Source organism: Ursus maritimus, unplaced genomic scaffold (assembly GCF_017311325.1).
Source record: "Ursus maritimus isolate PB19 unplaced genomic scaffold, ASM1731132v1 scaffold_34, whole genome shotgun sequence".
Lineage (NCBI taxonomy): Eukaryota > Metazoa > Chordata > Mammalia > Carnivora > Ursidae > Ursus > Ursus maritimus.
In genome coordinates, this window is record NW_024426008.1 from 19280342 (window position 1) to 19308285 (window position 27944).

General features: G+C 45.2%; 1 protein-coding gene across 2 annotated transcripts in view; it reads left to right on the plus strand.

The window, feature by feature from the left end:
* DOCK8 (dedicator of cytokinesis 8) overlaps nt 1-27944 on the plus strand; it is a 220386-nt gene that overhangs the window by 135113 nt on the left and 57329 nt on the right. For both annotated transcript variants that reach the window (XM_040620284.1, XM_008690931.2), the window contains 12 exons: nt 208-325; nt 1735-1805; nt 2874-3012; nt 3640-3741; nt 7488-7583; nt 8291-8525; nt 10397-10561; nt 12179-12348; nt 14991-15086; nt 18141-18236; nt 24768-24917; nt 26618-26731. In XM_040620284.1, coding sequence (XP_040476218.1) covers nt 208-325; nt 1735-1805; nt 2874-3012; nt 3640-3741; nt 7488-7583; nt 8291-8525; nt 10397-10561; nt 12179-12348; nt 14991-15086; nt 18141-18236; nt 24768-24917; nt 26618-26731 — 1552 coding nt within the window. The remainder of the gene's footprint in view (nt 1-207; nt 326-1734; nt 1806-2873; nt 3013-3639; nt 3742-7487; nt 7584-8290; nt 8526-10396; nt 10562-12178; nt 12349-14990; nt 15087-18140; nt 18237-24767; nt 24918-26617; nt 26732-27944) is intronic.

The following is a 27944-nucleotide window of genomic DNA, read 5'->3' on the forward strand; positions in this document are numbered from 1 at the left end:
TGTTTGTTTAATATTTTTTTATTATATTATGTTAGTCACCATACAGTACATCCCTGGTTTTTGATGTAAAGTTCATGATTCGTTAGTTGTGTATAACACCCAATGCACCATGCAATATGTGCCCTCCTTACTACCCATCACCAGCCTATCCCATTCCCCTACCCCCCTCCCCTCTGAAGCCCTCAGTTTGTATCTTTTCTTTTCCAGAAATCTTCTCTACGTCTACCCACAGAGGCTGAACTTTGCTAACAAGCTGGCATCCGCCCGGAATATCACAATAAAGATCCAGTTTATGTGCGGAGAGGATGCTAGCAATGCTATGCCGGTAAAGAGGGAGATAAATACATGCCTCGCACCGGGGTGGGCCGGACTGCCCGTGTCAGTCCACACAGACAAAATCCAGGGCCCCTCAGTGTGCAGAGTCTGTCCATTCAGGCCAACCTATCAGCCCCGGCAGAGGCCTTTATGGCTAGTCCCATATTGGTCCCCCTGTGCCGATGGGGAAACGGGGTCAGTCTAAGTTGCTAGTCTCTTCCCTAACGTATTCTGTAGTGATCTGTGAAGTTTGGAAATGCAGACCATTTTAGAGCACTGAAAAATATTATGAAATCTTTCCACACCACCTTAATGGCATAAGAGTTGGAGAGACGGGCCCCACTGTGCCGGCCATGTTTGCACTCTGGCCAAGCCCCAGACCATGTCTGGAGACAAATGCCAAGTATTGCCTAGTAATGATAAACACACACACCGTCTGAACACCCTTCGGGGATGGATCTTCAGCCTGAGGCAAAATATAAATCAAATAATAAATATATAATACAGTGCTCTCTAAGGAACCCGGAAGGCCAGAATTTGTATTATTTTACCTATCTGCCACTAAATGAGATGGGCAGTTAGCTATTACTATTTTCCCTAAGTCCTAGAATTCAGTTCATATACCTTTCTACTGAAGGATTTTTTTTCCAGTGCTTCTATTCTTTAGATATCTACTTTTTTTTTTTTAAACCATCCTTCTGTTGGCCCACTCACTTCCCCAAAGCAAGGCTTCCTCTTGTGACAGTGATGGGAAAAAAGTCTTCAAGGAGGGCTCTCTTAGTTCTCTCTGCTCTGGCCCCTAGCAAAGCTCCCAAGTCTGCCAGGTACAGCTGTGCAGAAGCTTCTGGGAGGGGACAAGTGAGGGTCAATCCCAGCCTATTCTCCACTCCCCAAGCCCAGGGACCTTGTCATGAGCACTGTTGCATTAGTAGAAGGCCCTTGTTTTCTTTGCCCAAAGGTTAGTCAAATCGTATACCATTAGGGCTGAGTCAGGCCAGAGGAGGTGTCTTTGTCTACATAGCAGAAACATGTCGACAAGCTAGTGAAGGTCCTGGTCACCCAAGCGATCAGGTCCATGTCTTTGGAGGGAAAGGAGCCTGGACCACAGTCGCTGAGGGCAAAACTGTGTGGCTTTACCCTGGAGTACAGACCTCTAGACAGAAAGGGAAAGTGGAGAGGGCACTGGTTTTCCAGTCTCACAAACCTGTGGCTCTTTGTCCCTAATACAACTCCTTGGGACCTCAGTTTACCCTTCACCGCTGGTCCTTCTGCATCGGAATGCAGTTGGTCGGTTGTAAACCCAGCACCCTTAATGTACAAAATACATTGTGAGACCAGAACATCCACGGGGCTGATGGTAGTTGATTTGATATACCCAAATATCACTGCTAATTTGGTCTTTTCTACATTGGTGCACAGGTCATCTTTGGAAAATCCAATGGCCCTGAATTTCTGCAGGAAGTGTACACAGCTATTACATACCATAATAAGTAAGTACCTTTCAGAGTTCCAAATATAGGCCATGGTTGTGTCATTACCTCCCGGCTTTTCTGAATCCCCTTTTGGTGATTCCTCCCAAAAGTTTTTATAACTCGGGGACTAAAGGACAAAGGAAATATATGTCAGTTCCATGATTCTGTGTTGGAGATGCATATTTTTCGCCATTAAGACTGGGAGAAGAGCATGTCTTTAAGAACCAAATATTGTTTTGACTTTTCTGGAGCCTTCTGATATAGCATGCTACAGAGAAATTTTATGGTATTAAATATAGAAAGAAATTTCCTAACTTGCTTGGAGGTATTGCAGGGGCCAGAAGCAAAGTCCAACTCTCCTTTCCCTGTCTCCTCGTCTTCTAAATGTTACTCCACATCTGTCCTATTATCTACTTTAACATTTACGTTCTCTGAAAGAGAAATGGAGCCCTCATTATTCTGTGGGTAAATTGAGTCACAGAATAATGTCTCAAACCATTCCTGTTTCACAGGTAGGGGAGGGGAGGGTCAGATGGACTCGGGTTTGATCCTGGCTTGATAACCTTGGCCCTCTGAACTATTTCTCTGAACCTTCTTTCCTGCGTTGGGATGAGGTTGAGATGAGTAGCTGGGACTTTGTAATTCAATAAATCAGGTTCCTTTTCCTTCCCACCAGCATTAATTCGCTAATCCAAATTCCTTTGATGAGGGCCAGCTATGGGTCAGTCCCTGTTCTTGGGGTGGGGATAGAAAAGGAGGTCACAGCAAGGCTCGGAGCCTCATCTACTTTTCAGATTAAGTCGAACTTTTCCATTATATGTGGAGTTGTTTTCTTGTTGTTGTTGTTGTTGTTTTTCCTGACAAAGCTTTTAGTCTGTGAGCAGTCTTATGTAAGCAAAGCGTATCTGGTGATACAAAGTTTGGTCTCAAGGAGCTTCAGCGTGGGAGCAGAATGATATAAAATGAAAAGCAGAACACCAGGCAGGCAAATTCTGTGGAGCAAAGGGCCTGTGGCGTTACAGCTGATAGTCAGAGACGTCATCGTTCTTCTAGAAGTTATTCATGTGTAATGTGCTTTTGACACAGGTCTCCTGACTTCTATGAAGAAGTGAAAATCAAGCTCCCCGCGAAGCTCACAGTAAATCACCACCTCCTGTTCACTTTCTATCATATCAGCTGTCAGCAGAAGCAGGGAGCCTCTGTGGAAAGTCTTCTGGGGTATTCGGTGAGTCGTTGCCAACTTGCCGATTCACACAGCAGGGACTGGCCTCCAGGGTCTCTGCAGAGACAGACAACTCGGTTCTATTCGTGTGCTTTTCCCTGTCAGAAGGAGCACAATGTGCCAAACCAGATTCTAGCAAAGAGCAGAAATGACTTGACCTAGCAGATGAGAAATTTCTGGAATGGCAAGCTTGTGGGTGATAGATATTGGAAGAATACTCATTTGTAAAAAAAAAAACAAAAACAAAAAAAACCACAATGTCCATTATTTCCAGATTTCATATATATGTTCCACATATAAGCTCTTTTTTCTCCAAGAGGAAGAAAGTTATTTCTTTAAAAAATATAAAAGGTAAAATAAACATTGATGTTGTCCAGACCCTCACAAACATTGGCTATAAAGAAAAACGCTACTACTTTGGCTCTGAAAGCAGTAAATCATTGATATTACTATCTCAGGAGCTCTCAGGGAATTTAAAATGCAAAGAACTTGACAGAAATTACTGCTCAAAAGAGGTCTGGTCAATATCTAATCATCATTTAGTTGCATTTGATTATTGTGAGCTAGATAAATGGCCAGAATTATATGCTGTAATAAATACCGCTTTCTTCTTTACATCATCTGTTGCAGTGGCTGCCAATTCTCCTAAATGAACGTCTTCAAACCGGATCCTACTGTCTCCCAGTTGCCTTGGAAAAGCTGCCGCCCAATTACTCCATGCATTCTGCAGAGGTAACCAGCCAGCTAGCCGCTAGCCGTTTCCTGTCCAGCCATGGTCTCGGACCACCTTCCCAAATCCACTTCTCGTTCCGTTCACCATGACTGAGGGTCCACAGCATGTTTTGGGGAACCATCATCTGTCAGCACATTGCATCTTGTTTTTGTTTTGTTTTTTTAAAGGGTTTATTTATTTATTTTAGAGTGAGTGAGAGAGCGTGAGGCGGGGGGAGCAGAGGCAGAGGGAGAGAGAAACTGAAGCACTCCGTGCTCAGCAGGGAGCCCAACACAGGGCTCGATCTCACAACCCCGAGATCATGACCTGAGCCGAAGCCAAGAGTCCAGCGCTCAACCGACTGCGCCACCCAGGCGTCCCATCACGTTGCATCTTCTGAGAGCACATTGCTCTGGGGGGAGGGGAGAAATAACTGCTTATGAAACCCCATTCGTTTAGACGTCACCAACTCTGAAGGCTTGGTAAATGCAGCTCGCACCCAAGGGAGCATTACCTCGCCTTATCCACAAGAAGGGGATTCACAGAGTAATGCCTTGTAAACTGGAGGCAAATGGAGCCCATTTGTGTTAACAACTGCTCCTTTTAAAAGGTTCCCACGCTGATGTCCACTGGTTTCTCCTCTGGGTCAGTCATGGCTCTCTGCAGTTGGATACCTTTATTCCTCTAAAGATGCCAACGTCAGGAGTCTTTCCTTCCCCCGTTTCCTGCACTGCCTCTTGCACACCCACTGTGCTGCAGTCCACCATTTAAGGGTCCTCGAGGGCTCTCCGCTGCTCACCACAGCAGCACCAGCTCTCAACCAGCTCTCCTGCGTCTCGCTCGGCCTGCTGCAGATTTGCATCAAGTATGATTTTCAAGCAAATCCCAGACATCGTATCATTTCATTTATAAATATTTTTAAATGATCTTAAAAGATAAGGGCTCTTCTTTTTAGCTATCACAATAGCATTGGCATACCTTATAAATTAGTAATTCCCTTATCTTCAAATATCCAGTCAGTGATCAAATTTCCGTTTATCTCACCAATGTCATTTTTTTTAAAAGATTTCATTTATTCATTTGAGAAAGAGAGAAAGAGAGAGGGAGAGCACAGAGGGACAAGCAGGTTCCCCCCTGAGCAGGGAGCCCGATGTGGGGCTCAATCCCAGGACCCTGAGATCACGACCTGAGCCGAAGCCTAATGCTCAACCGACTGAGCCACCCAGGTGACCCCAATGTTGTTTTTTTTTTTTTACAGTTGTTTGTTTGAATCAGGATCCAAATAAGATTCACACATTCCTCTTGGTTGACATGTCTTGTAAGACTCTTTATCTATAGGTCCCTCCCCTCTTTATCTCTTGTTTTTCTTGCAATTTTCAAGTTGAAGGATTTCCCAGGAATTTGGATTTTGTTCCAACTTTTAGAGTCAACTTTCTTCTCCACTCTGACTACTCATCTGTCATCCCCAAGCTATTCAGTTATTCTCATATTTGCTTTTTTCCCCTAGAGAGGGAAGCTTCCCTTGCTCTGGGTCGTAGGCACGTGCCTGGCTTCCCACCAAAACCACTCTCCTCAAAACCACCTGAGAGCAACCTGAGTTTGTTCACAGATGTTCCCTGATGACTCCTTATGATTGGGACACGTGGCCCCTTGCCGAAGCCCTGAAAACTACCTTTTCATTATCAAGCTGCACATTCTAATTTCCTAGAATGCCCAATTATTTTCTTAATGCTGTAAGACAAACCTGGGTTTTTGGAGACAGAATCTTCTGGATCCAAAATCCGAATGCTAGCACTCCCTAGCTAAGAGAACATGGGGGAGCTGTTACCCTCTGAGTCTCAGTGATGAAACAGAGCCCATACCTGCCTATAAGGTTGCTGTGGACATTAAATGAGATAATGTGTAGCTGGCCACAAACTCAGTGCTTAAAGTAATTTCCTTATATTAGTTCCTTCTTCCTGCTTGCCCTGTGCTACCTTTATAGACACACCCTGAGTTTCACCCGCACTGTCCACTAGCCACTTGTGGTTACTGAAAGTAGCCAGTTCAAACTGATAGGTGCCGTAAGCATAAAATACAACCCTGCTATCAAAGACTTAGTGGGGAAAAAATAATGTAAAATATCTCATGTATAGTTTTTTATATTGAGTATATATTGTATCGATAATCTTTAGGCTACATTGGGCTAAATGAAACATAGTATTAAAAGTATTACTGCATGTTCCTTTTTAACTTTTGAAATGTGACTACCAGTAGATCTCAAGTGACATATATGGCTCACATAATATTTCCAGCGGACAGCTCTCCTCTAGATTGATTATAGGTGGTAAACTCTGGTGACCCCAGGAGTCAGGTGAGCAACGTAATGAATGCTGAGTCCTGGTGGAATGCGTTCACACGGGAGATTGCCTGTAGAGGGTCACAGCCGCTCCTCCGCCCCACAGACGGGTACCTCGCTGGGATGCAGGCCCATGTCTTTGTATCTTCCAGGTCTCAGAGGAAGTTAGAAAAGCAAGCTTTTGGGGCTCCTGGGTAGCGCAGTCGTTAAGCGTCTGCCTTCGGCTCAGGGCGTGATCCCAGCGTTCCGGGATCGAGTCCCACATCGGGCTCCTCGGCTAGGAGCCTGCTTCTTCCTCTCCCACTCCCCCTGCTTGTGTTCCCTCTCTCGCTGGCTGTCTCTCTGTCACATAAATAAATAAATTAATTAATTAAAAAATTAAGAAAAGCAAGCTTTTGGGGCATCTGGGTGGCTCAGTGGGTTGAGAGTCCAACTTGATTTCGGCTTAGGTCGTGATCTCAGGGTCATGGATGGAGCCCTACGTTGGAGGGCTCTCTCTTTCCCTCTGCTCCTCTGCCTACTTGCTCCCTCTCTTAAATAAATTTTGAAAATCTTAAAAAAAAAAAAAAAAAAAGGAAAGCAAGCTTTCATGTGAAATGTCTTGACATTCAAATGCTGGCAACTAATTCAAAAAGTTTCCAACCCTGGGCTACACAGAACTTGTCTGTAGGCTGGATCCAGCTTTGGGTCCCAGTTTGTGACTCTGACTTGGATAGTTACAAAAGTCTACACCCCATGCACACATCCTACTCCTGCAAGTACAGCAGGCTTCCTTCCACTGGAATGGAAGAGATGTCCACACTCCCGTGGCTGGGTCAGGCTAGGCCGTTCTCTCTCAGTGCTGTATGATGAGGTCTCTAGAGGATGACTCTTCTGGTGGGAATTTAAGGCAGGAAATGGTCCCCAAGGACTGCAGAACTGTCAATATATAAATGGTATAAAAGAGTCATTTTGAGTATTTAATGCAGGAGTCTAGCAGGCCGGCTCTTTGGGAACATTTTGTTAAAAGGGAAAGTGACCGCAGGCCCTCCAAGGATTAGAATTTCTTGTCTCATAACATATTCTACACTTTGTCTTGACATTCCTGATTAACAGGGAAATCACTGCAGTATTACTTTATTCCGATCCCTAGAATCCAGGATTATCAACGCTGGATGGGAGCTTAAGATAGATCACTCGCTTCAGACCCCTCCCTTGGCATAAGAAAATGAGAATTAATTCGACTTGTCAAAGTAACAATAACAAGTTCTGTGAAGAACTTAACCTGAGCTCGGGACGCCTAACTCCTAGGCTAGTTATATCAGGCTTCCAGGGAGGGACATGTCTGTATAACCCTGACATTTACACTCAAGCTACCTCGCTCTGCTTCTCGGTAACCAGAATGGGTGATTGAGTTGCTAATTATCTCTTCTTTTTTCTTTAACACAGAAAGTCCCTTTACAGAATCCTCCCATTAAGTGGGCTGAAGGACACAAGGGAGTGTTCAATATTGAAGTGCAAGCTGTTTCTTCCGTTCACACCCAGGTAAGGAACATCAGCATCCTCTTCAAATCAGAGCCAGAGGGCTCAGAAGGAAGAAGGGGGTACAGCAGAGAAGCCTCTACGGACGGTCCAGTGAAAGATCAGTGACAGTCTTCGTGCATGGATACAACAAGAAATCACCTTTAGTTCATTGTGGAGGCTTACAGGCCTGCTCAGGTTTTACTGGTCGTTTCAAGGGAGAGACCTACAAATGTCAAGCGCCTAGATGAAGGAACCCAGTATCCGCACTTTGGGCTGAGAAACCATGTGAGGGGCTCCACGTGCAAGCTTTTCCTGCTGCTGTCTCACTTCCCTCTTTCTTTCCACCGTTTCTCCAAGCTTTTTTTGTGTTGTGTTTTGTTGTTTCCAGTTCTCCGTTCCTTCCTTTTCTTGCCACTGTCTGCACTTCGCATCTGCTCCGACCCCTTTTCGGCTGTGTGTTTAACCGGGTGCGCTCGCCTCTGCCCACAAACCCGATCAGAGGCCAAATTCTGTGTTCTTCAGTTACTGGTCATCAAGAGATTCTGTTTTGTGCCCGCCGCTCTTCAGAGGCATTCGTAACCTTGACCTGAAACTGCCGGGTCCTAGAGCTTCAGGTCTGGAACGCCAGACACGAGGCTCCGCGCGTGAAGAGCTCTCTCTGGGCTCACGCATCCGCTGGTGAGTGTGGATGGGGGAAGCTGCATGAGGCCTGCCGTCTGTCTCCCCAGGACAACCACCTGGAGAAGTTCTTCACCCTCTGCCACTCCCTGGAAAGCCAGGTGACCTTCCCCATCCGCGTGCTGGACCAGAAGATCAGCGAGACATCCCTGGAGCACGAGCTGAAACTCAGCCTCATCTGCCTGAACTCCTCCCGCCTGGAGCCCCTGGTGCTCTTCCTGCACCTGGTGCTGGACAAGCTCTTCCAGCTGTCCGTGCAGCCCATGGTCATCGCCGGCCAGACAGGTGGGAGGCCCACGGGGCAGGGGGGAGGCAGGAGGGGCAGGCAGTGCCTTGTATGACACGTGAATCTCCAGAAATCCCAAGCACAGGGACAATGGGCTCTTCCTTTCTATTGATGATGTGAGTCCAAGGGAAGCCAGGACCAGTGATTTTTTTTTTTTTTTGAGACTTCTTGGATGTTAAAAAAAATATTAATATAGATGCTTGAAATTATAGTTTTTAAAAATAGATGTATTGAATGATTAGAGGTGATCGTTCAAATTCCATTCCATTCCAATCCAAATTCCTGATGGATTTATTTGACCTCTGGGATATTTTTGTTTTCTTAACCAACAAGGAAATAGAATGTTTTAAGGAAGTAAGACAACTGGCGTTAAATGGAAGCAAAGGAACGTTCTAAATTGAAATTCAGTGGGATCACTTTTTCTATTGAGATATAATGCACACATCTTAAAATTCACTAAAGCATATGATTCATTGGTTTTTTAGCACATTCACAAGGTCATGCAACTATCACTGGTATCCAATTCCAGAAGATTTTCATTAGCCTGAAATGAAACCCATGCCCCTTGGCAGCCACTCCCCGTTCACCCTTCCCCTCAGCCCCTGGCAACCACTCAGGGACTTTCTGTCTGATGCTATATTTTAAATGCTTACTTGGAACAAATTACCACCAAGTACAATGTGTAAGACTTCTCTTGGAAACAGTGTCTCGTTAGACCTGGGTCCGGATGTTCTCCCGACTCCTGCAGCAGAAGATGAGGCGGTGGGGCGCCTTTGTATGTTGCTGTTTTCGGCTGGGCTGATGTCATTTTGTGCCGCTCAGTCCAGCAGATGTGTTTTGGGTACCACTCATGCTCCCAGTACTCTGCTAAGTGTTGTGGGCTTTGCAGTAATAGTTGAGAGAGCATATGGGACCTCAGAGAACTTAAACCATAGCAAAGAGCAGAGAGCATCCAGGACCATCCTCAAAGGGACACAGCTAAATATTGGGGGAGGGGGTGGTAAAAACCTCAATCTAGGAGGACGATGGAGGCCCCCCGGGAGAAGACATGGTATTTAGGATGGCTTTGAAGGAGGGGTGGAGGCAAAGAAGCCCAAATGGGGATAGTCAGATGCACAGGGCAAACGCAGAGACCCAGAGTGTCTGGCTCAGAACAGAAGGGGTTCCGAAAACAGGATCAAAGGACACTTTGCTGGGAGTGTCAGAAAAGAAGTGAGCGAGTCGGTGGGGAGGGAGTGATGAACTCAGAGTCCGGCACACGCTGGGCAGCTTTCAGAGCCAGGGAAGAATAGGACCTCGAGTCCCCCATTCACACCGTGTCCTGGGATGCATCTCTCGTGGCTCCACAGATAGGTATCCTGTGTTGCGGGCCAGCGTCTCATGCATACAGCTGTTGCCTCTCCAGCTAGGTTCCTGCAGAGTGGCAAGCTCCACCCTCCCCAGATTCCTTCCCATGCCCCCTCATATTTGCACCCTGCTTCGTATGTTCCAGCTATTGAGCACAGACCTGTGCAGTAGACAAAGTGCTCGTTCCTGTGTTTTGAGCTGCTGCTCTGGAGCAAGTTGCCACCTGTCATGGGGACACAGACACCGAATAGGTGGAGGCACTTAGCGTATCAGCATTTATTCAGAACCTATCTGTCAGGCGCTGTGGTCGAGGGACAAGATGGTGGGAGAAATACGCTTCACCTCGGAAGGCTGGAAGCCTGCTAGCCTGCTCAGAGAGACCGAGGTTCCCACCAGGAACAGCCAAAGAACTTTGTGCCTTGGTGTCCCTGAAGCCCTGTACTGAGTGGTGTCAGAGGGACTTCTAGCTCAGGTTCATTCAGGACCAGTTGTGAGACCACCCTTTTTTCTCTTGGTTCCTCAGCCAACTTCTCCCAGTTTGCATTTGAGTCTGTGGTGGCCATAGCCAACAGTCTGCACAACAGCAAGGACCTGGCCAAGGACCAGCACGGGAGGAACTGCCTGCTGGCCTCCTACGTGCATTACGTCTTCCGCCTGCCGGAGCCCCCGAGGGACCCACCCAAGTCAGGTAGTGTCGCAGGTGCCCCTCCCCCCACCCCGCTGCCCCGTAATTCAAAATATTATAAAAAGCCCCAAGTTAAATTTTATATTTAAATTTTATTTTTTCAGTTAAAATTGATTTTATTGTTAATATGCTTTTGTGTCAGTGATACAAAACTTATGTGAATGCTGAAATTAAAAATTTATATCTAGGGTTTTTTCTGACTTGCTTCCTTCCTGCCTCCCTCTTTTTTTTTTTTTAAAGATTTATTTCTTTATTTTAGAGAGCTCATGAGCAGGGGGAGGGGCAGAGGGAGAGGGAAAGAATCTCAAGCAGACTCCCCACTGAGTGCAGAGCCCAACACCCACAGCTTCATCCTATGACTCTGTGATCATGACCTAAGCCGAAATCAAGAGTTGGATGCTTGACTGACTGAGCCACCCAGATACCCCTCCCTCCCTCTTTTTATACACGAAGCACTTATATTTTCTGCCTGTATGATAACCCCTCACTGGTCTTTACCCAGTGGGTAATTTCTGATTCAGGTGAGGATCTTTATTTTCAAAGATGGAGAAGTGACAACAGGTGTCTAGGATGCTAGGATAATAATGGCAAGGAAAACAATAAATATCCAATAGTAGTGGTGAGCACTGGTTCCTAAAGTTTTCATTATGAAAAGATAAATCCCTGTCCTCATTTCCCCCAAACTAAACTTTTGAAATAATAACAATGCATTTCTCCACTCTTCCCAATTATGTACAGAGGTAATAATCAACCAGTACTCCTAGTCAGCAGGATACAAAAAGTAGCATCAACAAGTTTACAAAATTCCAGGTTGTTACACAGAATCTTGCCATTTTTATTGCCATCATTACAAGTAAACCTGTAATTTTTAAAAATATTTTATTTATTTGAGAGTGAGCGGGAGAGAGAGGGGGCCTTAGTGAAGAGGGGGGTGCAGAGGGAGAGGGGGAAGCAGGCTCTCCACTGAGCAGGGAGCTCAACATGGGGCTCGATCCCAAGACCCTGAGGTCACGACCTGAGCCAAAAGCAGAAGCTGAGCCACCCAGGCACCCCAGTAAACCTGTAATTTCAAATTGAGTTTTTAAAGTTACTGGTAATATCTCATAGACTTGCATAATCGCTTTGGAAGACATATACATACTTGGAAGTGAAAAATGATATGCAATATATACTTATTCTCATGAAGTGGAGATGCTTCCTTGGATTCTCCTATCTCAAAAAATCTTGCATGGCTTATAAAGTTGTCTTATTTTAAATATTAATGAATTTAATAGTCCCCGTTTCCAGCTTGTCTTAAGGAAGCAGAGGCTCTGGGGGCTGTTTCCCCATGGCAATAATAGGCTGAAGCCCAGTAGCAGCCCCTGCCTTTGGATGAGGCAGGTATTTCCAGTTTGCCACAGTCCTCACCACTCCCTGCTGCCTCACGCCCTATCTGCTTACCCACAAAGCAACGCCCCTCTGACCTCCCCTAGACATTTGATAATAAGACCCTAATTCCAAGATCTAATCAAGTGGGTTTGTATTCCACTCTCCATCCTGTCCCTCTTTAGTTCCCTTCCAAGCACGGTAAGTGACTCTGGTCCCCTTTCTGTTGACACGTCTGTCCCTGGTGGGGTGCAGGTGGTGCCGCCACCCTCCCTGACCCGCGCTACCACACGTATGGACGCACGTCTGCTGCTGCTGTGAGTTCGAAGCTACTGCAGGCCCGGGTGATGAGCAGCAGTAATCCAGACCTCGCGGGGACACACTGTGCGGCCGACGAGGAAGTGAAGAACATCATGTCTTCAAAGGTAGGGAAGACGGCAAAGCCTGGAAAGTAACGTGAGATTTTTTGGTTTTAACGGAATCTTGGGAAAACAACACAAAATCGACCACTACCAGTGCCACCGCTCTGCTGGTCACATGTTCTCATGCTTCAGCTTTTGAAATGATCGAGACCATTCTGAAAAGACGCAAAGTCAAGATTGGCGTTTGAAGTCTGGTCGGTTAGTTAGTGAGCGCTGGTGGGAAGTTTTTAGAGCATAGCTGATTGAGCCACAAGGAGTCTCTTTTCAAGGGAAACAGTGTAGCTTTAACTTTTGATGCCTAGAACAGTTGTTTTTTATTTCGTTTTATTTATTTTTTTAATATCTGCCCTTTACACCCATGAACATCCATAGATTAATTATCCCATTTCATAATTCCCAAGAGCAAAGCCAGGTTTTATAAACTAAAACAGATCCTGAGACGGTTGATGACTCGGGCTATACTGTTTTCCTTCCATGAATTCTTTGCTGCTTCTTGATAAATCCTGAAGTTTTATAACAGTTGCAGATTTATAGAGTTGTTGTAAATAGAGTACAGAAAGTTTCTGTTTGTGTCATACCTAGTTTGTTATTAACATTTTACGTTAGAATGGTACATTTGTCACAATTCGTGAACTAAGGTTGGTCTGTGATCATTATTAACTAAAGTTTGTATTTTATTCAGATTTCCTCAGTTTTTCCCTAATTTCCTTTTTCTGTTCCAGGATCCCAGCTAGGATACCACTTTATATTTTGTAGTCCTTTCTCCTTAGTTTCCTCTTGGTTGTGACAATTTCGTAGACTTCCCTCGTTTTTGATGACCTCGACACTTTTGAGGGGTCCTGGTCGGGTATTTTGTAGAATGTGTCTCATTTGAAAATTTTTTTCAAACTTGTGATACAACAAAATACTATAAAGGTCACCCTTCTAAGAGTATAATTCAGTGTTTTTTGTTTGTTTTTCCACAAAGCTACCATGAATTCTCCATTTGAATTTTCTTTCCAGTTACCTATGGCCTCTGTGGCTAAGCTTCTAGAGGAATATCATTTCCCCTGATTATGATAAATCAAACTCTCTAGGTTTCGACATAATTTCTCTTACAAAATCCACCCACTTGAGACAGTATGTTGTGAGAAAAGGAATTTGGAGACTGGGGATGGGTCTGGACTCTACCACCACCCAGCTGTGTGATCATGGGCGAGTCTGCTTCTGCCCTAGGCCTCGTGTTTCTCATGTCTGTAGAGCTTCCGAACCCTGGATGAACTTAAGGATCATCTATGGACCCACTACTAGAGACTGATAGTCTGGAGTGTGCACCATATGAAATTGTTCCCATGCCACACTTTTCGACTTACGGAATCAATCCAGGGCTGGACTGGAGCTGGCTCCTACCAGTTTCTAAGAGCCGATTGTTCCAATTTTCCGGAATTTTCTGACCTGGCTGTTAGATACTATTAAAAAAATGACATTATATAAAGTAACAAATAAGTTACATTAAATAAGAAGTAATCTAAATGCAACATGGTATCTTGGATTGTATCTTGAAGCTGAAACTGGACATCTGTGGAAAACCTGGTGAAATCCATATCTGTGGTTTAGTTGTTAGTAAGGAGCCAATGTTAATTTCTTAGTTTTGACGAATGTACCAGAGTGATGTAAGATATTAACATCAAAAGGAACTGAGTGGAGAAGGGTGTGCAAGAACTCTGGACCGCCTTTGCAACTTGTCCATAAATCCAAAATTATTCCACTTTAAAAAGGTAGTATTCAAACACCATCCCTTCCTCGCTATTTGACTACATTTTACTTTTCCGTGTTCTTGAGGTGATTTGTGTCTCTTGTATCTGTATGGTGAAAATACTCCATAATGATTTACTGGTGCACATCTCTTCCTAACACTGTGTTCAGTGACGTCATGTGAATTTGCAGTCTGCCATGACACAAGCATTTTTGGTCCAGAAATAGGAAAATGCTGCAGATCAGCTCAGGCCCCTAAGAGCTGGTTGTTAAACATTGGCCAACACACCACGGTCTGACCTCATGTGTCAGGTCCCTTCAAGCATTAGCATTTTCTGATTGCCCACGGGACAAGTGGCCTGCCTTTATCATTGACAGCTTTAATCGTTATTGTTTCCTTTAATAAAAGTGAAGATATTAAATTTCTATGTGGATTGGGTTAAGAATTTCCTAATCGCTGTGTAGCAAGGGGAGAACATTGGTCTACAGTGGTTTTTGACAATTTTTTGAATTTAGTGTTTAGGAGCCCGTGACAGTACCATCTTAGCCCACAGTGAGGCGCTCTTCCCACACATTTTTTTTAAAATGCTCCTCTCCCCGCCCCCCCCCCCAAGTCAGAACATGGAAGGGCCTTCAGCGCCCACCGTTCCTAGCTAGGTTTTAACTATAGATGGTTCTACACACTAAACTGCTAACAATGATTGTCTCAGGAGCAGGTAGACTGAGGTGTGACTTTACATTCTTTGCTTTGTTTTGTGTTTACGTGTGGCAATTGTTTTACCTTTGTAACCAGAAAAAAAGTAAGAAATATATGAAAAATGAATGCTGAGGTTGTGAGTTCCAGACTGCTGGCTCATCTTTTAAGTGAACGACTGTTGGTGGACCGATGAGTCATGGTTTGTGTATTTCAGAATGCTGATCGCAATTGCAATCGGATGTCCTACTATTGCTCGGGCAATAATGATGTTCCTGGTTCGACCGCAACCCCAAGGCCAGCCAGCAAAAAGGTACTGAGTGGGGCAGTGTGAGGATAATTTGCTTGTGTCCTCTCACTGTGACTGATAACAGACACCATCAAAGCACTCTTCTGCCTGGTTCCCCTCCTCCTGATACACACACACACACACACACACACACACCCCTTTGTAGCTCTGTCCCTTGTCATCCGTTTTTTGACCAATTGATTCCTATTCACGAAGGGTTCTCCAACTTACCATGCATCCGAAGTCCCTGGAGGGCTTGTTAAAACTGATGGCTGGACCCTACCCCCAGGGTTTCTGATTCAATAGCTCTGAAGTGGGGACCGAGGAGTTGCATTTCTAACAAGTTCCCAGGGGATGCTTACCCAGGGAGGACAGTTTGAGAACGCCTGCCTTCGTTTCTTTTTCAGTAGAAGGTGAGCTGGGGACAGTTCGTCCTCAGCACCAGTGAATGGCAATAATTAGGTATCATTTATTTCAGTACTCTATCAAGTGACATGAAAGGCTTTCCTCAAAATTCATTCTAATCAGCTTTACTTATGAGTTGAGAGACTTTACAAGCTGCTCACCAGATGATCTGATAATAACAAAACTCTCCAGTCGTAGTCACGGCCTGTGTGGTCTGAGGGGTGGGGATGTCTTGCTTAAGTTTTTTCTCTGCCAGACACCCAAGGATTGCTCCATTACAGTAGTGACTGAAGTTAAGGTCTTAGTGTCTTTCAAGACCCTTATTAAAATGTAAATATGCTGATTGGAAGGATAACACAGGAAGCCATTTGCAACAGCTGACACCACAGGGAATGTTTATTAAACATGCCAGGAGGGAATGAGCCTCAGCTCAGCTCGCTTTGCACCAAGTGAGGGAAAGATCAAGAGTGGGGGGGGGAGGGCCTGCCAGGGCCTGAGGGTGCAGACTTCTCAGTAATCCAGGCACCGTATGTCTGGGGAGAGGTACAGGGAATTAATTTCAAAAGAAGTGAAAGAAGATAAGGCAAGGTGCTGAAAATAATTTTTCACTTACCCTAAAACTCAGCTTTGGGCTTTGCAGGGACTGGTTACATGTTCCATTTGACCTTCTTTTTAAAGCCATGGTTTGCCTACAGCCTCACTCCCTTAAGGCAAGCAGTCATGTGGGGCTTTGCCGTCGCCTTGTTTTGACTTCGTTCCTGGCTATCTCAAGGACTAGAAGAGAGTCATTTCATTTCAGAGGGAAGTTTAGACAGTGTGTTTCTTCCATAGCTCAGCAAAAAGGATTTAGCTGCTTGGCTCTCTTCACTAACCTCCGGAGCAAGGTGTTCTTGTAATAATGTTGCCTGGTAAGCAGCATAAATTACTTTAAGAAGCAGCTTATCCTCCTCTAATCTCTAAGACTCTGGCAGGCAAACTGACCTATTTTCCAGAGGTTACCTTTGAAGCCAGTGGAGCGAGTCTTTCCTACACGGGCAAGACCCAGGCGTAGCTGACTTCATCATCTGCACACTTAGACCACCTGCGAGAGCAACATTCTGCCTCGTGCTGCTCCCAGGTGGGGGAGCTTCATGAATGAACGCGTACCGAGATTATAAAGGTTTGACTCACCTGGCAGAAGTGGGGCGAACCTCCTGACATGCTGAAACACTTAAGCATTTTGCACTCATCACCACGAACCAGCTGAAGCTATAAAGAGTTAGAATATCCAGAGATCTGCACATAGATTTTCCATTTGTGTCCTTTCAGTGTAGCTTAGTAACTCTCGAATTGTAATGTACATAAGATGGTAAGTTGAGTTGCACACACGCTGGACAGGGCGGGTGCCGTAAAGGTGTGTCAAGGACAGTCTTTGCTATGATCAATTTTTGTTTTAGGGGTTGAGTTTGAAACTTAACTGCCACATATGCTAGTATCTTAGGGTGTGGTATTAGGATGTTCAAATAGTTTTAGCTCTCTTACCCACAGAGCAATAAACAAATTAGTTCATCTGTATTTATTCTAGGTTTTATGGTCATCGGATTAATGAAATCCACAGAAAATATCCCAGACATCATTTTTGCCATTAGTTAAGGTGGCCACCCGTTCCCGTTTGCCCAGGACCAAGGGTTCCCTGGGATGCAGGACTTTTCTGTTTTCAGACCAAGACAGTCCCAGGCAAACTGAGATGAATTGGTTGCCCTACCTTTTTAGTCTTGATGTTCTTCCCCAGCAAAACTGTTGTCAAAAATATTAAGTAGCCAGATTAACCAGGGAATGGGAAATGTACAAAAGATGCAAAAGTCTTCTGCTACATTTGCTCTCTAGCAGTTGACTAACTTGAAGGGAGGCGTAACATAAAGCAGAGCTGAGGAACCTTCAGGCATCTGACCCTGGGACACAGGGAGTTGAGAAGCTGTGAGTTCAGGCTGCTACCCCTGTCGAAAGCAGAGGATCTGCTCATAAGCCCAACCCATCACCTTTCCCACAATGCCGTAGTGGGATTATAAAAACAAGAGTCGTCCTGTCTGGAGGGCAGTTTAGATAGCCACCGAGACACTGGTTCTCTAACTGAGATCCCTGGACCAGCAGCACCAGCAGCACCTGGGAGCTTGTTAGAAATGCGAATTCTCAGGCCCCGCCTCAGATCTACCAAATCCAAATCCAAAAATGTGGGGCGGACCCAGCAGCCTGTGTGTCTTCACAATCCCCCTAGGGGATTCTGATGCACGATCCATTTTGACCACCATTGCTACCAACCAGCAGATTTTACAGATGAGAACATTGAGGGCAGAGAGAGAAATGGTTTGCCCACGGTCACACAGAGGGTTTGCAGCAGGGTCTGAGGGGAACATAACGGTCCCAGTTCTGACTGCAACCCCAGAATGCAGTCTCTCCCAGGCTGAGGCCATTCCTTCAGCCCTTGTTCTCTTCCCTGATACTACCACTGACCTTCTCCTACCCACCTGGAAGGTCCTCCATCTCAAGTAAGCTTGGCATTGACTTTGCCATCCACCTGTGGTCTGGGATACCTGGGACGCCTGTGTCAGGAACTAACAGTTGGTGCAAAAGAGAAGGGGTGTGTGTGTAGGAAGCACCTGCCATCTCAGGCTGGTTTTTGTCCTTGTCGTCCAGCATTTCCACGAGGAGCTTGCCCTGCAGATGGTGGTCAGCACTGGGATGGTGAGAGAAACCGTCTTCAAGTATGCCTGGTTCTTCTTTGAGCTTCTGGTAAGACTCTTGCCTGTTTGTGTCTGTGCTCAGCAGGGCATGAGGCACGTTGCAGAAAGGCAGTGAAGTTGTCCCCCACTTAGGAATTGACGTTTTATCCCCCCGAGTTGCTCCCGCTGGAAATCTGGGATCATTCTTTAAAATCTAACTCTGCCTCACTTCTCTGCCCAACATCCGCTCATTCTTGTTGATGCTTCCTTGAAAACATACCTCCGGCCTGTTGCTTCTCCTCATCGTCCCTGCTCCCCACCGGGCTGATCTCCCGTTCTCTCTCAGGCGCTTCTTGCGATCACTTTTCTCTTTCACCCACCTGCATTTCTTTTTCTTTTGGTCCATCCATTCTGCACAGGGCTGCCGATTCTTAGATCATGTCAGTCTCCTCTGGAAAACTCTTCTGTGATTTCCGGTGTACTGGAAATAAAGCACACATTTTATCATGGCCTACAAAGCCCTTGTATGATTATGTTTCCCTCTGTCTCTCAGCTGAGCTCATACCACCTTGCCCCCTCTTTCAGCCCCGTCGGTCCCACTTTGGTTCTTTAAAGGTGCCGTGGCCTTTTCAGCCTCAAATCCTTTCTGAGATTCTCTCTCCCCTGCCTACCTTCCATCCTCTCCACATGCACGCACATTTTGGGTTCTTCTCTTTGGGTTTTAGGTTAAATGTTACCACCTCTGAGAAGTCTTTCTGACCACCTTACAGTGCAGTATGTCTTCCTGTCTATTATTCTCCTCTTAAACACCCTGTTTACTTCGATTCCAGCAATTCTCACAATTTATCACTGTTTTACTGTATTGCTTATTTAATGTCTAGGATTTGGGTCTATCTTCTTCATGATCATATCTGTAGCCCCAGCACACTGCTTGATATCAGACAAGTACCAACTGATATCTATTGGGGGGAAAAGTGAAACTTGTAAATCTGTTTGCCCTACGACTTCTGTCGGATCTCTCCCAGAAGAGCAAAAGGCATAGCCAAATTCCTTCATTTTTGAATGAAGATAGTAATACTAATACCCACTCTGTAATTGATTACTGAAGTGAAAAGACTTTACCATAAAGCAACTAAGAGTATCCGTTTTATCAATGATGATAAATGGAGATAAATTTTGATGTGATGTTAAATGAAAAAGGTATACAAGGGTAGACATTAACTATAGTTAACCCATGAATAATGCGGGGGTGAGGAGCGCCAACCCACCCTCCCCCCCGCCCGCATGGCTGAAAATTCTCATACAACTTTTGACTCCCCAAAAATAACTAACAGCCTTCTGTTGACCAGAAGCCTTGCTGTTAACATACAGTCAATTAACACATATTTTGTGTATTATGTATTATATACTACATTCCTGTGATAAAGAAAGCTAAAAGAAAAGAAAATGTTAAGAAATTGTGGAGAAGAGAATATATTTACAAGGTTGTACTGTACTTATCAAAAAAAAAAAAAATCCACATATAAGTGGACCTGTGAAGTTCAAACCCATGTTGTTCAAGAGTCAACTGTATGTAAAAATGAACATACAAACAGTCCCAGGGATTAGGATTAGGAGTGGATTAGGATTTAGTGATAGAGTCAGCTTTCTATCCACTGGGTTCCTTCCTCTGTGACATTAAGTGAATAATTTTTTTTAAGAGAGAGATGGTAGGATTTCCCCCCGAACTCTAGTTTTATCTATTTAAGGTCAAGCCTAAGGAAGAGGGATACTATTGAACAATAGGATACAAACAACAGGGGATCAAAGAAACAAAAATAAAAGTCACACTGGGGAGGAAATGGGAAGCAATGTGCAATAGGGTTAAAAAGAAGTCAGGCCCATGTCACAAAAACACCCAGGATTCCAGTCTTTTAGCATTTCACCAAGTTCCAACCCCTAGCTGGAGAAAGATCTTTTCAAAGCACAATCTCAAATTCTTGGAACAGAATCACCAGGGGGAAGTAGGGGGTGCTCAGTAAAACTAAAGCAGATTCTTGAGACCCTCCCCAGCACTAGTGAAGGCAGTGAGGAAGGGTGGAAGCCAGTGACGTACATTATTAACCTGTCTTTCCGGGGGACTTCTAAGCCCACTGAGGATCCACTAGTGCACGCCATCCCTGCCCCGTGAGGCCTCAGCAGAGCTAAGGGTCTGTTCCGTGGCCAGCGCCAGGATCTTCCATTATAAAAGCCAAGCTAATTAAGGTGGGTGGCTGCAGCCTTCGGGTCTTGGAACAACAGCATTAGTGGTAAGACATGACCTCTGTGCTCTGGCAGCAAATGGACTGGCCTTAAAACTCTCTTTCAAGTCAGGAGAGGTATCAGTACCAACATTCCATGGCCTATACATCCCTCTACTTAACCCACTGGCCGTCAAGTTTCTCCGAAAAGAGGATTCACTTGGGTCATCATCCATCTATAGGCACTTCCTACAAATAGTCTTCATAGTGTAATTGCATACTGCAGTTGAGTTCATCTGCCATATTGCAAATGAAAAGTCAAGAAGCAAAAAGTAAAATTGGTATTGTAGAATCTCAAGGAACAAAATCCCAGAGGAAAACAGTATCCCAAGTCAAAACGTTTCATATCATTTACTCACACACGTGTGCCCATGTGTACAGACACACTTCACCTAATCATTCTTAGATATTATTTAACAGTTCTATATTATAAGTACAATTGTTAGGCCAGAGAACCAAACCTCTAGAATGGTGGTCCTCAAGGTCTGCTGTGTGTGAGTTCCAGTAGCAGCTCTCAGGGCTCTTTCATGTGTCCTTGGAACCTCAGTGAAGACCTGTGGTAAGTACCGTGAGGAGTCATCCCTACCGCACACACAGGAAACCAAGGCTCAGTAGGGTTTGCCCAGCCGTCTCAGCCGCTGAGCGCCAGACGCTCAGGGCTCTAGTCCAGCTTCTGTTCCTCTGCCATTTTGCCTCTCCTTGGAAGCTCAAAGTTACAAAACACTTCCTTAGCCCAACTTATTAACAGCATGCGTATTTTATATTCATAAAGTCAACTTTGGATTCAGAAGTCAACTTTATGCACCGTTGCTACGTTTATGCCATTCCCAACCAGAATAAACTCAGCCTTTGGAGGCGTGAGTGGCTCCGCCTGGCATCCTAGAGCTCTGTCTTGAAGGCAAGTTTGTATGGTCTGCAGGTGTCCCAGTGACTCTGTCCTTCATATAATCCCCATAACAGCTGGTATCCCTGAGGAAGGAAAACTAATCCCATCCAAAATGTACTGTGCATTTTACTGTGTATGCGCCGGGCGCCATTTTCAGCTTCATTTCATCTAATCCTCAAGCAGCCTTGAGGTCAGGGTTTTCTACCTTTCCAGTACAAAAATGGGATTGGAAGAAATGTGGTATCTATAAGGAGGCATCTCCAGGTCTGTCAAAGTCTTTGTCCGCTTTACTGGCCTTAACTGCATGGAGCTAAGACCTAGGAAAAAGGTGAAAATTGCTTTTGATCTTGCACATTTATTTCCTAGGACTCTGGGAGTGGAAGCAAAAGCTAAAGCTGATGGTTCTCCTTCCCTCTAGGCGTCCTTGATGGTAAACAGATGAGGTCGTTGGAAAGAAAGCTCCTGCCGATCTGAGCGTATGGAAGGGGTTGGTCAACAGGCAGATCTCCCAAGACACTGGTGCCCCAGGGCTCTGCATGTGGTAACCTAAGTGTGTCAGGGTCCTGGCCAGACACCATTGGCATCACTCAGAAGGCTTGACAGAAAAGCATTCATCAAAGGGACGGTGCCAGGGTGTGAGCATGCGGTTGTTGGGGCACCCAGAGAGGAGTCTTTATCCAGTCTAGCTCTAGAGAATCAAAGGTAGGGAACAGTGTAACTGAGACTTGGAGAAAGCTGAGACAGAGCAGAGGATCCCCGTGACAGGAGCTGGAGTCCTACAGAAATGTCGTCACTGCCAGGAGCTTGCCATGGCCCAGATGAGGGCAGCGGAGTGAGCATGTGCCTCTGTGTCCTCTCCCTCACTGACCCCCTGCTGGTACCTCCTGTTGGCCAACTCCAAGCAGAAGCCCAAGGACAAGGAGGCCTGAGCAATATAGTCCGTAGAGATCAGCTTCCCAAGGTTCAGAGATTGACACAAAACACCAAGAAATGGATCTTGGTGCTGGGTGGAGGTAGGTGGAGGCTATGAGCCCCAGCCAGAGCTCTGCCAAGGAGACTGATCCCAGACCCAGACAGGGTGCGCAGTCCTCCGTGCATTGTGGGTGCATTTGCTTTACAGATGCTCAGGAAGTTGTTTAAAAACCAAAACAGGTTTTTTCCCAAGAAGCCTGAAGAGAAAGAAAGGACCACCTCCTTAGACTTAGCCAACAACCTGTGCCATCTAACACCCTTCAAATGTGTTAATGCCCAACCGCTAACGAACAGCTACTTTGGCATCGGAGCTGTTGAACACAGGCCTTGGGCCAATTTCACGCTTGCTAATGAATAAATCCCTGTTCTTCTAGAAACTGCTGAGCCAGACTTTGGGGACCCACAGGTAAATAGGTGACCTAGTTTGCTCAGAACATGAAGTTTTGCACCAACAGGTTCTTTAGAGGTACCCCTGCTGTCAATGGGTCATGAAGGCCAATGGGGGGGAAAGTATTTTCCTGCCTCACCCCCCCTACAAATAATAGACCAAGCATCCAATAGTATTTATTTCTACTGGATGCTCTTCTCTGAAGAGCCGAAGGACACAGTAGCTGGCAAGTGACTTACAGTCTGGAAAGAGGCCATTAGTTGGAAGTACGGTATTGTGAGAATTATTTATTTGGTTGTAGGATGGCCAAGCTCAGCAGGCAGGAGCCGGATACAACAGTGAGTTCTAAAAGTCTGGTGCTAGGGTGAGTTCGCCAGAAGAAAATCAGGATGGGGGCTGGTCAAAACAAAGAGGGCTTGTCTTTCCTAGGTCCTTTGTTAGGAGCATCGTGAGAGAGTCACTTTGGTCAGACAAAAATGGAGCCCAGTCCCCATCTCTCATCCTGATCCTCCCTCCCACCAAGTATGTGAGACTCTGTGAGGTACAGACTCATCTGTGTGTCCAGAACAGGGCAGGGCTCTACAGTGAAGAGAATCCATGGTCCTTACCCTGGGCTTAGGATCTTATGTTCTTAGGTCTTCTCCAAGCTGGCCATGGAATTATCTGAAAACAGAAAACACATAAAGCCTGTGTGTTATTCTCTTCTTATTTCACCTTCTCTCTGTTTTTTATCTCTGCTTGTCTCAATGCTGATGAAAATTGTTGGCCCTGCATTCTTAGAACCAGAAAGCTACTGGCAGTTCATGAACGTTCTCCCATATAGTGACTTCAGTTCACATCATAGGAGCGGAGAGCATTTTTCCCATATAACTGGCTTTGTCCCCTCTGCTTCCAGCCCTGACCTAGGGGGTCATCTTCAGGCAAAGTTGGGCAGTTAACTCCTAGGGCCATTTCTTTCTGCAGTGATTATCTGACTAGCCTGGGCACATTCACGAAAATGACCTCAGAGGGTAGGCATCCAAGGGTAAGAACTCCCAGTCTTGCCCATCAGAGTGTTCCTGATAGGTCTAAGGAACTTCTAACAAGGAGGAGACACGACCTCAGATCATGTCAAAGGGGCCTGTATTACCCACGAATCTCCTGGCCTCAAGAGGAAGTCCAAAAAACAAAACATGATCCTGATTTTAAGTGGTGGTAGGCATTGAGCTGGTGTTGTATGTTGTTGTGTATTTTAATACATATCTTTTTTTTTTTTTTAAAGATTTTATTTATTTATTTGACAGAGATAGAGACAGCCAGCGAGAGAGGGAACACAAGCAGGGGGAATGGGAGAGGAAGAAGCAGGCTCATAACAGAGGAGCCTGATGTGGGACTCGATCCCAGAACGCTGGGATCACGCCCTGAGCTGAAGGCAGACGCTTAACCGCTGTGCCACCCAGGCGCCCCTTTAATACATATCTTTTAAATATATAAATATATATTTTAGGTAGATATATAAAGCAAGGTAGTCTTAATTGAATTCAAAACATAACTTCTCCTAGAGGCACTGTTCCCAATAGTGGTTAAGTTTCCAGCTAGCATAATATAGAATTGTTTCTGGAAAACTGTGCTTCCTGTTTCAACTTGAAACTCAAGAGGAGCATTTGTCCCCTCTTCTCCTTATTGCCATTTCGGGGACAGAAGTGACTTCAGTTCACATCAAAACAGTATCAGAGACAGTTCCTTCTGTGTTGGTGTCACCATCAAGCAGTGCCTGAATGGGAACAGGAGCCCAGGCTAGGTCTGCCTTCCTATGGGCGGTTGAGGGAAGGGGAGTCTTCTAACACTGTAGCTAAAGGAGGAAGCCCCCTGACTTGGGGTCAAGAAGAGGACATCCTTCCCACCTCTTGCCACCATGGTAACCCTCTGTGCGGCCACAGCATTTTTTGTCAAGTCCTTCTTGGGCAACCACCAGCGCAGATAAAGTATTAGAAAGTCCCCTGTTCATGAGCTTTTCTTCAAGTCTTTCCCCCTTTCCCCCAGTGTACAAGCAGCTCACCAGTTTCTCTGTTGGCATTTCCCCCACCCCCTCTGTAGGTGAAAAGCATGGCGCAGTACGTGCATAACATGGACAAACGGGACAATTTTCGGAGGACTCGTTTTTCTGACCGTTTCAAAGATGACATAACTACTATTGTTAATGTGGTCACCTCGGAGACTGCAGCCCTTTTAGTGAAACCTCAGAAGGTAACTGGGCCTTTATTCTTTATTTTCTAAATCTTTGACCTTGTGCGTCTGCTATTTCCGTAAGCAGGGAAAAAAGTGTCCTCTTAAGACAGTAATTTAAATATAACTAAATAAACATGACACCTGAGCGCAGTTATTATACTGGATGGGACTCTGGGGTGGCGCTGGGGGATTGTCACTATAGATACGTGAGGGAGTATTCTCATTCTTAGAAAATACGTCTTGATGTATTATGTACGACGTAATGGGGATGATTTTTGCAACCTACTCTCAGAGTCAATGACTCTGAAAAAAAAAATCATTATATACAGAGAATGATAAAGCTAACGTAGCCAAATGTGAAGTATTGATAAATCTGGTCGAAGGGCAAATAGGAATTCTTTGTACTATATTCTTGCACCTTTTCTGTATTTGAAATTATGTCAAAATAGAAAGTTGCAAAATGAATAAAAGGAAGTAGAACAATTAAAAGGCAACTATAAAATTTGAGGCAGCAGTGGTCATTATTAATACCTTTATCATTATTAAGAATTTGTCGAGTACCCAGTGCTCAGGAGATTTCCGTCTGGTTATTTCTTGAGGCAAACTGTCTCAGTGCGGCCGTGGTGTCTCCGTTTTGGCAGGCATGGAAAAGGACGCACAGTGAGGTTGTTAGACTTTCCAAAAGCCACGCAGCTAGCAGCAAAGCCAGGACTGAAGATTCCAAGCCCAGAATGTTCAGACAGTTACGTAAACTGCCCAGGAATGGTCCCTCTGCAGGATCCTGGAACAGGCGGACTTGTCACTGAGAGATATTGTGGAAACTTCTGCGTCAGGGCTCTCTCCATCCCAGGGGCTGCTCAGCTTGGCCTGAATTTGCAAACGGCACATCCGAACAAAAGGAAAATATTTTAAAATCATATTTTCAATAGAGGCAGAGAAAAGTGATTTATCATTCTGAAAATGAAGGACATAAATATGAAAAAGTGAATCCCCAGGTGCTCTGAAGTCCTGTAAAATCTCTCATAAACACGAGCACTGAGAAATAACCAAAACCAAAGACCTGGCCTCAGTTCATGCAAGAGTTCACTCTACCGTGTCTAACTCTGACCCTCTTAAGCTGGGAATGCTGCCTAATTAGAGGGAAAGAATTCCTTAGGTAAAAACCAATCCTTGTATCCTGATGAGATTTTCTCAACAATCCTTATAAATTAAGAATCTGTCCCACTGAAGGTAGTGGATACTTTGCATGTTAGTTTTGCCAAAATGGTGGTTACCAGAATCAAATAAGTTATGGAAGCATATGAAAAAATATGAGCTAGCCATTAAAAACAGGTTTTGAAGAAATGGTAAAACCGTGGGAAGACGTTCATAGTATAATGTTGAATGAAAAAATTTGAGGCCCAACATTGTGTATAGAGAACGAGCTCAATTATAAATATATAAATATGCATGCAGGGAAAAAGAAGACTGAAAGAAATGTACCTAAATATTTAACCATAAAGGAAGAATTGCTTGCTTCTACCCAACACTCACGGCACCTGCTAAGGGCCCACTTATATTTGCTGCAATTCGCAGGGTCACCAGCTTTGCCCCATGTCTCCCCCAGGGACATTGCCTGAAATAATAGGACTTGTCTTTCCGGGCTTTCCCACCAGGGACCTGGTTGTTCGTGATCAGGGTTTGCCACAAAATGATTTGGGTGTTGGTTTGTTTTTAAGGAAAACGAACAGGCAGAAAAGATCAACATCAGCCTGGCTTTCTTCTTGTATGACCTTCTCTCACTCATGGATCGTGGCTTTGTATTTAACCTCATCAAACATTATTGTAACCAGGTGAGTGTCCCACAGACAGCTGTGTTGTTGCTGGTTCCTTCTCTTCCAGCGTCCTGCTCCTTACCATGGTATGCTGTCAGACTCATCGCCAAGTGAGACAGCTTGGCTCCTGTACATTCCGGGTTTTGTGATCATGTGTTGTATGTCATTTGTCTTCTGCTGGGGACATCACTAGACACGCTGGTTCGCATGGATTCCTGGAGCAGTTGCCAACCCAGCACAGAAGGGTCAACAAGTTAAATGTGGGAGAATTGAGAGGTGTTAGTGCTCTGATCGTCTTCACTGGAACGGTTAACAGAAATCACGTGATGGTTGCATTCGTTTTCAGACCAGGTCTAGAATTCAACGTATGAGGTCTCTTTTCACGTATTAGGGTAGTTAATTACAATGTGGTTGTGGAATTCGGACTTTAAACAACCCTGATAAAATCCGCCAAACGTCACTGAGCACAAAGCAAATATTTACAATCCAAGAGGGTCTTAGCAGTGCCGCCACCTCAGATTTTTAAGTAGGAGTCTTCTTTTGCTCGCCATCCCCCTTAAATTGCTCCAGCAGTAGGAATATAAGCAGTGGTTGGTTGCTATTGTTGCTTCTTCTTTCCTTCCATATTCCCGCTCCAGCCACCCCTCCCACTGTCACTGCCACTGTCAGCACCAGCCACCACCACCGTCACCACCTCCAACTCCCACTGCCACCCACCCACCCCTGCACCGTCACCAGCACCGTCACCATGGCTGGCTTCTTCCTGTGCACCAGGCACTGTGCTGAACGTTTTCTAGAAATAGTATCGTTAATCCTCGCAAGGTGTCTTCTATGTTTTGCAAATGATAAAGCTGAAGTTTAGAAGAGTCATGTAACTTGTCCAGGTTGGAAAGAGCCACATCTCCCTAACTCCAGGGTGCAGTGGGTTAATCACTCTGTGCCATCAGACCTGGCTCTCCGTGGTTTATCTCTTAGTGACCCTAAGTAATTCATTCAACTTCTCTGGGTCTCATTTCCTCATTTGTAATAGAGAAAGATCTCCCCCCCCCCCCCCCCCCCCCCGCCAAAAAGACCATGACTTTTCTAAAGGAAGTCCTAAAAAGGACACCGATCTGTAAAAAGAGAATCCCAAGGAAACATCAGAATTCCCGGAACACCAGTATCTTGTGTGCCATGACCTCCTGACCCTGCATGGATCTTCTGTTTCAGATTCCACCAGAATGGTGGGGGG